Source organism: Chondrus crispus, genomic scaffold (assembly GCF_000350225.1).
Source record: "Chondrus crispus Stackhouse genomic scaffold, scaffold_146, whole genome shotgun sequence".
In the NCBI taxonomy this organism is placed as follows: domain Eukaryota; phylum Rhodophyta; class Florideophyceae; order Gigartinales; family Gigartinaceae; genus Chondrus; species Chondrus crispus.
In genome coordinates this window covers 1-9,665 of record NW_005179014.1, presented here as the reverse complement: position 1 = coordinate 9,665, position 9,665 = coordinate 1, and the positions used below count along the sequence as shown (strand labels likewise).

The 9,665-nt window shown below is 55.0% G+C and overlaps 3 protein-coding genes; all 3 read left to right on the top strand.

The window, feature by feature from the left end:
- The first annotated feature begins 4,244 nt into the window (after nt 1-4,244).
- Nucleotides 4,245-5,291, top strand: CHC_T00002617001 (hypothetical protein). Its single transcript, XM_005713705.1, has one exon. The coding sequence runs from the start codon at nt 4,245-4,247 to the stop codon at nt 5,289-5,291; it is 1,047 nt and encodes a 348-aa protein (XP_005713762.1).
- Nucleotides 5,292-5,367: 76 nt separating this feature from the next.
- Nucleotides 5,368-6,311, top strand: CHC_T00002616001 (hypothetical protein). XM_005713704.1 is given in 2 exon segments: nt 5,368-5,673; nt 5,674-6,311. The coding sequence occupies 1 exon segment, from the start codon at nt 5,368-5,370 to the stop codon at nt 5,671-5,673; it is 306 nt and encodes a 101-aa protein (XP_005713761.1). The 3' UTR covers nt 5,674-6,311.
- Nucleotides 6,312-6,446: 135 nt separating this feature from the next.
- Nucleotides 6,447-7,871, top strand: CHC_T00002615001 (hypothetical protein). The gene has a single exon (XM_005713703.1). It carries the CDS (start codon nt 6,447-6,449, stop codon nt 7,869-7,871), a length of 1,425 nt encoding a protein of 474 aa, XP_005713760.1.
- The last annotated feature ends 1,794 nt before the right edge of the window (nt 7,872-9,665 follow it).

The window sequence follows — 9,665 nt, the reverse complement described above, 5'->3', positions numbered from 1 at the left end:
AATGTCCAGGGGGGTATGGCAGCCAGACTTTGTGTTAATACACTCTTAGTCCACTCGACTCCAATCACAGCATCGTGCAGATACTCCGTTTTGTCTTGTTCCGATTGGTGCGTGGGAGGACCTTGTGGGGTGTACTTTGTGATTGTTTCACGAAGTTCTTCCAATGCTTCTGACACAGGGATTCTTTTCGTCTCCAAAATTCGGGAAAGTCGGAGATTTCGGAGGAGTCTACGAACTCTATTTTGTCGTGTCAGGCTATTTAACTCGTTAACCATGAGTAAAGTAGCAGAATTGAAGTCTTGGGCATGTTGGATGACGTGAGAGCGATAATATCTTTTCGCTTCACCATCAAAAACGTTATGGAAGAATCGGAGCATTTGCTCGTCACTTAAGTGGAAATCTTCAGCACAATCGCGATAGTTGTTGATTGCGTCATGAATATCTTCTCCGATTTTTCCAGTGTACCGGTCCTCCTTTTTGAATCTTGACGAAATATTGTGAGCAATCTTGGAGTTCGGGGCATCAACTGTCGGCAGAAACGATTGAGTGCTTCCTTGTGTCGACCCGGAGGCGGAACTGGTGAGACCTTGATTGGCGAGGATACGGTCAGTGTCATCGACATATAGCATGTTTACCAGACCGTGAGAAATACGGTTGGTAGTAGGGTGCGGGGTGTATGACAATCCTTTGACCACAAGGTAATCACGGATAAGTCGATATAACACAATAGGGCCTCGTAACATTTCCCTTGCGTATAGAACTTCGGGGGGAAGGTCAGCACGAAGGTTACTACAACAAACATTGGGGTCAGGTTGGGGGTCCGCCATTACATGCAGGGCTATTGTAGCCTTAACATCGCATTGGATCATGGATCGGGGTTCATAACTTGTTAAAGCATCTCGGATTCCATTTAGAGTAGCCATATTAAAAATTATTGTAAAATAATAGATAAAATGGATCCGGGCTAAACGCGAACGTTAACGTCAAAAAATGTTCCTGTGGTACGTGGTGTGTGTACTACGTGTAAACGTGTGGTGTTTTGTACCCTTGGTGGTATTGCAGACACGTGTGTAGGTGTTCAACAGTAGTACGCGTGTATGCGTAGTCGATATGAACACGTGGGTGGGTGTGCGTGTAGTAACACGTGGTTGCGTGTGCGCGTAGTTACACGTGGTTGCGTGCACAATGGCAACACGTGTGTGCGTGGCGGGTAAGCACACGTGGGTGCGTGGTGGCGCCGAAAAAATTCTTCAGTGACAAGTGTCCCTTTCAAATATTGTAAAAACTTTAGAAAATTTTAACAATTACAGTTTGGCCAAACAATTTCCAATTATTTCTGGATAGTGCGCAGCTTGCGGAGGGCGCCGTGATGGATAGTGCCGGCGTAATGCTGGTCTGCGTCGTGTGCGTTAGCAAAGCGCTTGACACAAACCTTGCAGTGCAATTTTTCGCGTGGGTATGATGCTGCAGAAACTACCCGCTGATGTGGTTGACCAGCTTCGTGGACTCGGCGCTGACGATAACTCGTAAAGGTGCGAGCGCAAGGGCGGCAGAGGTATTGCGTAGGACGGCGGCGTGGGGGATTTGCTCTACGTCGTGCGCGCTGAGTAGCTACGCGGTAGATGGTAAGGGCGCGGCCCTCGTCGAGGTCGAGAGACGGCGCAGCGGCGGTAGAAGTTTCCTCGTCCGAAGCTTCTACTGCCTCTATATCGACGAGGCGGGGGGCCGTAAACAGCGTAGAATGCGAGGCGCAGCCCTCAAGCTGGACCGGCGATACAGGTGGAGTGGTATCGCCGCGGGGGGGCGTTCGGGAGATGTAGGCAATTGGCGTCCGGGAAGCGGATGCGGACGGACGGACACGGAGCGGCGAGCTTGAGCGCGTAGACGGAGTGCCGTGATACGGCGGTGGCGATGCGGCGGCGGTAACGAGGGCGGCGGCGGCGGCGATGCGGCGTTCCCGAATTACGTCGGGGTGGTTGGTAGGGCGCTTTACCCGTGCCATTAACAACTGCGCTAATGCGCCAGGCGTACAGTATTTCGTACAGTACGCCCAAATGTATAACGTCCGCTGTAAAATTAGACAGTAATTATTACAGTGAACGTTAGGGACAAAATTGTTTTCTTGTAAAAAATTTCTTGATTTCCAATTCGGCTGATTGAATAAGGCGGCCTTATTCCGGAGGCGCAAACGAGTTGATTCGACGGTTGGTTAAGGCGGGCCTTATTCCAGGGACGGGGCAGGACCAAACGGGGCGGCGGTCCCGTAAACTTATAAGTGTCGGGAGACCGACCGATAGGGGGCGGTCCGGAGGGGATTTTAGGAAACGGGGAAAGGGTGGTAAATAGGGTTACCTTAATAGGAGGGGGAGGAGCGGCAGGCTATTGCCTCAGAACCGCTACGGACGGTGAGCACGGTCGGGGGACGGGGTTGTCGGGTTGATGGTTCAGGTGATCGAATGTGCTGAGGTCGAAGACGAGTAGCGTCTTCGACCTGGCTTTATAGTCCTATTGACTCTACAATAAAAGTAGGCGCACTACCATAAAAGGGAGGTTGCGCCACCCACGAAATATGTCTAAACGGTTACACCCTAAACAAGTAGAATTGTAGGTGGCACGTCCTTAAGGGACTCTATAATTGATAGCTAAATGTAGCCTACATAATCCCTGAATTGATATTGATAACATAGAAGTGTGATATCTACTGTAGTCTAGTCAATAAGTCTAACACTGCGGGACGGGTGGATGGCAAGCATATGAGTAAAAATTGTGGCGCCGAATCAAATGTTGGGGATGGAAGAAGTGTGTTACATGAGGTAGCAGATGTAGGTTTTTTTTTTTTTTGGGCAGGTGTGCGAATTACAGAGTTACAGAAACGAGTGTTTGATGAAGCATTTGACAGCATTGCGAAGATTATATCAGGCATGAGCCGTTCGTCGTCACAATTCACTCAGTAAAGCTACGGCGGCAACGGTCCAAGACCAGCTCTGACTCAATTGCGGGCGTGACGGACTTGAAACATGAGGGCGTTGATTGGGAGCTGAAATGAAGGCAGGGCAAAGTGGCACGTCATGTGTTCCGCGCTGGAAAACGTTGTTGTCATTACACACCACGTCTTCTTTATCTTTATCTCTATCACAGGGTATCATAGGGGCATCTCCTCACGTGTATGTGCAACGCATTGTTGTTATTTGGCGCAATGCTAACGGTGGTAGCGTTTAATTCGCTATTGGCAGAGAGTGAAAGGTAACGGTTTGCCAGTGTATACCTGTCACAGCTCTGTCGCAGTGTGTCGCAGACTGAGGCCCTGTTGCAAAGTCACACCGTCGTAGTGTAAAAAACGTTGGAGCGCTGTTGTTGCTCGAAGCGTGGTGCGGACGGGGACGGGGGTGGTGCCACTGCCGGAAGCCGCAGTGGTGTATCCGCAACAATCGGAAAGCGAACATGTGTCCTCGTTCACCAATTTTTCACGTCTACCTTGAGCCTTGTGAGGCTTCATTAATGTTTTGATTTTTTGGACTGGATTTTAGTTGAAAAATTGAGAAGTTGTCAAATTTCCAAAAGACCAGCCCGCAAAAAAAAGCTTGGTGTTTGGGGTCCGGTTGCACGCATGGTTCTCTTCAAACCTTGATTTGTATGCTTTATTCAATGACTATTGTTCAAACCTTGATCGTGGAGGGAACGAATAAGGTTACCGTACCCAAGGGTACGAGACGTACAGTACGAGACGTACGGGCCTATACTGTACCCTTGGGTACTGTACACCAATATGGGAAATCCGAGACTAATGTTAGTCACCAATTGTTAACAATTGTTGGGGTCTTCAAGAGCTTTATGTAAAGCGCTTGAAGACCCCAACAATCATGATTAAAATGATTGGGTGTCCGTGAAAAGTTTCTAAAATGTTTTGGACCGGAACGCAACATGGAAACTGGAAATCCGTGCATTGCTGTACGATTTCCAAATTCCAAATTTCCTACTTCACTTTTCGCCTTTCCCCCGTCCCCCGTCCCCCGTCCCCCCAGATCCCAAACCTTCATCTGCTACTGTAATGCCCGCTGTTCCATTGGCTGTTCTACTGTATTCCGCCCCGCCGACAAACAAAAAACTAAAAACTAATTTATACTTTTTACTTTCTGCTTTTTTCGCTTCCGCTATTCTCCGTCCCCCCCCCCCCAAACCTCAAAGTCGCGTCCCGCGCGAGCTGTTGTTGGTGCGTGTTGAGATGATGTCTTGACCGTGAGGTCATGACTCCACTGCCCTTTCCCCCTCTACACGCCACCCTTCTTTCCCGTCTCCGCCGCTCTCTCGCCTCCCGCGACCTTCTCCCCGCCTCCACCCGCGTCCTGCTGGCCATCTCCGGCGGCCAAGACTCGCTCGCCCTCGCCGAGCTCCTGCGCACCATCCGCACCCGAACAACCCCACCCCCGTGGCCCTCGCTCGCTCTCGCCTACTGCGACCATCGCTGGCCGCACGACCACGGCATCCGCCATCACGTCTCGGCCTACGCCCGCAAAGCTGCCCTGCCCTTGCACGTCTTCGATGCCGCCGACGCCCCGCCGGGGGCGTCGGAGTCGGCCGCCAGGGAGTGGCGCTACGCCGCCCTGTCCTCGCTCGCGCTGAACCATGGCTTCCAGGCCGTCGTCACGGGACACACGCGCACCGATCTCGCGGAGACCGTCCTCTTCAACCTGGCGCATGGCGCCGGCTCAGACGGCCTCTCCGCGATGACCTGGCGCCGAACCCTGTGCGAGGGCGTCACGCTTGTGCGTCCGCTGCTGGACATCTCCCGCGAGGAGACGGGCCGCTTTTGCGAGGAGGAAGGCCTGCACGTGTGGCGGGACGTGTACAACGATGACGCCAAGTTTGCGAGGAACCGTGTGCGGAAGACCGTCATGCCCGCGCTGAAGGAAGCCCTGCACGGGAAGGTCGAAGAGGGTCTGGCGAGGAGCGCCACCTTGCTGAGAGACGAGAGCGACTACTTGGAACGGGTGGCGGCGCGCGTGTTTGATCGCGTCGTGTGCCTTCTCGCCGACCGCTTGAAGATTGATCGCGAGCTGTTGCGGAAGGAGAGCGTGCCCGTGCAGAGGCGCGTCGTCAGGAGGGCGCTCAGGGAGGGCTTGGGCGTCAAGCACCGGAGGAGCGTTTTTAAGCACGTCGAGGCTGTGAGAGCCCTCGTGGCAGATGACGTCGGGAGCGCGGCCGCCTCGCTTGTTTGGGGCAGCGAGGCCAAGGTCGTCTCGGACAGATGGATTGAGATTAGAGAGCCCGTGCAGGTAGAGGCGGAGGGGTGAACACGGTTGCGTGCGGAGGACCAGGACGAAAGTCTCGAAAAGTCTGCACGATTCTTGGATCAGAAGTGCATCGGCAATGCATGAGGCAAGCACAAGTTTTGAGATGCTTTTTTGCGAATCGATTGCCGGACTGCGTTGCTCTGTATTAGACAGACTATTCGCTATTATCTGTCAAGAGGGCCTCCAGCAGAGTCGCTGCGGTCCTGTCTTCCTTGTCGTCTTCGAGAGTAAGCAGAACTGGCATGTTGCAAAGAACAATCTCCATGGTGACAAGAATTGCAAGCAGCCAAGGATTAACCGAAAGATGATAAAACTTGCGTCCTTTCACGACAGCGCGCCCTCGCGCGAAGCAAGGAGCATGCTGATATGCCAACATGATTGAAAGCAATAATATTGGCAGAGCTCGAGGGCTCGCTCCCTGAGATTCTGCAAGTGCAAGTTCCCTGTGAATGGTGGTGTTTGGGCGGACGCGACTTCCCACGCGAAATAAAAGACGCCTCAGGGGAGAATTAAGTATTATCCAGTGGTGTTGCGGAAACTGTTCACTTTGCTGATTTCGGGACATGCGAGGCCGGCATCCTTGAACAAATCTCTGAAAGCAAGTAGATTGGCAGTGTCTGCGTTGTCCAGACCACCCTACCTCTCCTTGTCGACACGCACTTTACCATACATCTTCATGTTCGTTCTGGGTAGACGGAGGTTTGTACTGCTATCGACTGTACGAGTGAAGTACGCATACTGTAGGCATATCTCGGGAGGGTGTTGCCAGGTGCCACAAACCGGTCTAACTGGGTCTCGATTTTCTTTAGCGAGCAGGACTGGAAAGGCTTGTTTTGGATCAGCGAAATGATTCGTAGTCGTGGAGCGAGTTGGTTAGGCGTGAGATGAAGAGAGATGAGACTCTCATCTCTTTTTCTGGCGCTCTCATCACGAGAGCGCCAGAAAAAGAGGAGCTGCAGGAAACGCTTTCTGGCCTGCCATCTATCATACCTCATTGCGATAAACCAATAGTCTTCTCTGCCCACACTCGTCCAAAACCTCCCGACCGTCGACCATCTCCACACCCTACCGTAGATACCTCCCCTTCACCCCGATCCCTGACAACATCAATACGTACACCTTCTCCCCCTCCAACGCAACGGGCTATCGCAAAATATGTGGTGGCCATTCCCCTTTCTGGCTTTCGCCGACGGCAAATGCCCCGTCGATCACAAAAACATGTCCAACGAACAACTCGACGGCATGATGGCCCAGTACAAGCGCGTCGGCCACGACAAGTTTCTCGCGGGACTCGCAGAGTCGGAAAAGTCACAGCAACCATCCGCCAAACCATCGCCTGCTTCACCGTCACCGCCAGAAAACCCCGATGCATGTCCAGTAGACCACAAAAACATGACCCCCGACCAAATCGCAGCCTACATGTCCTCCCGAAAGAAAGACACACAATCCGCACCCGACGCCACGCCTCCGCAGCCACCCGATGCCCCCGTGTACGACGTCTACGGCCAAGAGCTGGACCGCGCCAACCTCATGCCGACCACGCCCAACCAGCTCCCATCGCCCGGTCAGAAGCAGCCGTTGTCCACGGATCGCGTCAAGTCCACCATTCCCAAGGCCGGCGAAGACGCCGACCAGACCTGGACTTACCCCTCGCCGCAGATGTTTTTCAACGCTCTCAAGCGCAAGGGGAAGGCCGACGGCATCCAGGAGGCCGACATGGACACCGTCGTCCATGTCCACAACAATATGAACGAGCGCACGTGGATGGAGGTCATGCAATGGGAAACCCGCTTCCATTGCCACGAATGTGACAATCCAAAGCTCAAGAGATTTCAGGGAAAGCCGCACGAGCTGTCGCCGGCCGCCAGGTTTCGCGTCTGGTTCAGGAATTATCCCATGCCGTTTGATCGACATGACTGGGTCTTGGACCGCTGCGGCAAGACGGAAGCTCGTTATATCATTGACTACTACTACAGGGAGGGCCCAGACCCGATCGAAATCCATGTCCGACCGGCCCTCGATTCCGTCTCTGCCGCGTTTGACCGCTTACGCAGCCGTGCAGAGACGGTCCGCGACGCAATTCTAGGTGATTCCGCAAAGGAAACCTCCGCAACCGCACCAGAGCTTGCTCCTAACTGGAGCGCGGGGCGTGTAGTGTCGGGAGATTCGTTAGAAGAGGGCGAATTTTCGTTTCTGAGCAACACCACTGCGGACTCGCTTCGCGAAATATCTAGTGAGGTGCAAACGCGCTGCGCAAAAGTGGGCGAGGCCTTGCGGGAAGCGGGCGATGACCCGGCCAAGATGGAGAAGGCCAACGTGGCCGTCAACTACTGCATGGCGCAGACAATTTGTAAGGCACAGGCCGCAGAGTTCATGGGTGCTCTGGAGAGTCGCGGCGACGAGGCTGGGGCGTACGCGAACATGACGTCGTGCTTGGACCGATTTCATATCATGGCAAGGCGCGCGCTGCTTGAAGCTTCGGGAATTGCCACAAGTGGGCCGGAGTATCCAGCCGGTGTCACGCCATCTGTCGGGGGGAATGCGACGCATGCGCCAGCATCGAGCGTGGAGAAGCGGTAGCGAAACCCCTGGAGAAGGTTGTGTGCAACGAGTGTTTGTAAATAATGTTGGTGTTACTACGTACAGTGAAAAAAGTCATTCTTGCTTTGTCTTTTGTGCTTTGGACCCGATAACGTGGAGGAGCATGGTATTTGTCCGAGGGAGAAGCTATCAAGGGCTTCTCCGCAGGGGCAGCTTGACACATAAATGAATTTGGGTCCTGTGCCGCGCTTACATACGCGTCGTTGCGCAGAACCGTGATGTTTTGTATTCCTTGCCGGTCGCAGACTCAATTGATGCGGGGTGCGAGGTCTTTTTTTTAGATTCTATCTGGATCCTCTCCAGTATCCAGGAACAATGTGTTGGTGGCCGATTCGTATCCAAACAGTTCTGCAAAGCGCCCCCATTCAATGGCGATCTCGAGCTGGCGCCTCGCTTCCATTGGGGAAAAGTGCTTGAGCAGAATGGTGTCAAAGATGAGTTCCTGCGGGAGCTTTTGGTTTCCAGCCGCGGTCAACAAGCGATAAATCTGGGCAATGAGCCTCGCGCCAGATGCCTTCAAGGCGGAGTCGCGCACCATGCTTTTCCTGTCATCAATAGATGCGGCGATGAAGCGGTTTCCCTTGGCGTTAATGCGAACATCGCCATCATCGACTTGAATCAAGTCGAGAATACTTGCAGCATCGATGAGCGGGTACAAGTCATCCACGTCCAGCTGCAGGCGCTGGCCAAGCCTCGACAAATCGTCGGGCTCCTCTGCAATAAACGAGAGCAAGCCGCTGACACTTCCGATGCGAACTGCCGGGAGCTGGGGATACCTTTCGACCTCGGGCGAGGGCAGGGGCGTTTGCTCCTCGAGCTCCGTGTCGACCGGGCGCAGCGGCTCGGACAAGGCGAGGTTGTGCAGGTGTATGTGGTTGGTGTGTTGCGGGAGATTCTGGATTAGCGGGGTGGGCAGGGGCGGCAAGGCGGGCGGCAGGCCGGGTTCCCGCGGGACGCCCGTGAGGACACTGATGTCGTCCTGCGACACGGCATAGTCCTTCTCGGAGAGGATGGTGTAGACGAGGTCGGTGATTTCCTGAAACAGGGGCGACTTCCTATTGCGCGGGTGGGGCATGTTGACCGGGAGGACGGTGCGAATGTGGCCCGGGTCCCTGCCCAGTATGACGATGCGATCGGCCAGACTGACAGCCTCCTCGATGCCGTGGGTGACAATGAGGACGCTGGTGGTGGGGACATCGCCGGCCTGCCACAGCTTGAGGAGCTCCGAGCGGAGGTTCTCCGCGGTGAGGACGTCGAGTGCGGAGAAGGGCTCGTCCATGCAGAGGAACTCGGGCTCGACGGCGAGTGCTCTGGCAAAGCCGACGCGCTGCCTCATGCCGCCGGAGAGCTCCCTCGGGTATGCGTTTTCGTATCCGTCCAAGCCGATGATGTCGATGGCGCGCATGGCGCGGGTGCGGCGGTGGTCGGGCGGGGCGGCGGGGTCGGCGACGCGGGACAGGCCCAGCATGACGTTCTCCAGGACGGTGAGCCAGGGGTAGAGGGCGAAGGTCTGGAAGACGATGCTGGCGCCGGGGTTGGTGGCGGCGAAGCGGCGGCCCTTGTACAGGGCGGCGCCCGCCGAGGGCTGGGCCAGGCCGGCCAGGATGCGCAGGATGGTGGACTTGCCCGAGCCCGACGGCCCCAGGATGCAGACGATCTCGCCCTCGCACAGGTCCAGGCTGATGTCGTCGATGACGCGCACGCCCGCGACGTCGTACGACACGTTCTGCAGCGAGGAGATGACGCGGCGCGGCGCGGGGGCCGACGTGGGCG

Excerpts from the sequence above, each read along its gene's own strand:
- CHC_T00002616001 (XM_005713704.1), top strand. The coding sequence starts at position 5,368 with ATGCATGAGGCAAGCACAAGTTTTGAGATGCTTTTTTGCGAATCGATT.
- CHC_T00002615001 (XM_005713703.1), top strand. The coding sequence starts at position 6,447 with ATGTGGTGGCCATTCCCCTTTCTGGCTTTCGCCGACGGCAAATGCCCC.
- CHC_T00002617001 (XM_005713705.1), top strand. The coding sequence starts at position 4,245 with ATGACTCCACTGCCCTTTCCCCCTCTACACGCCACCCTTCTTTCCCGT.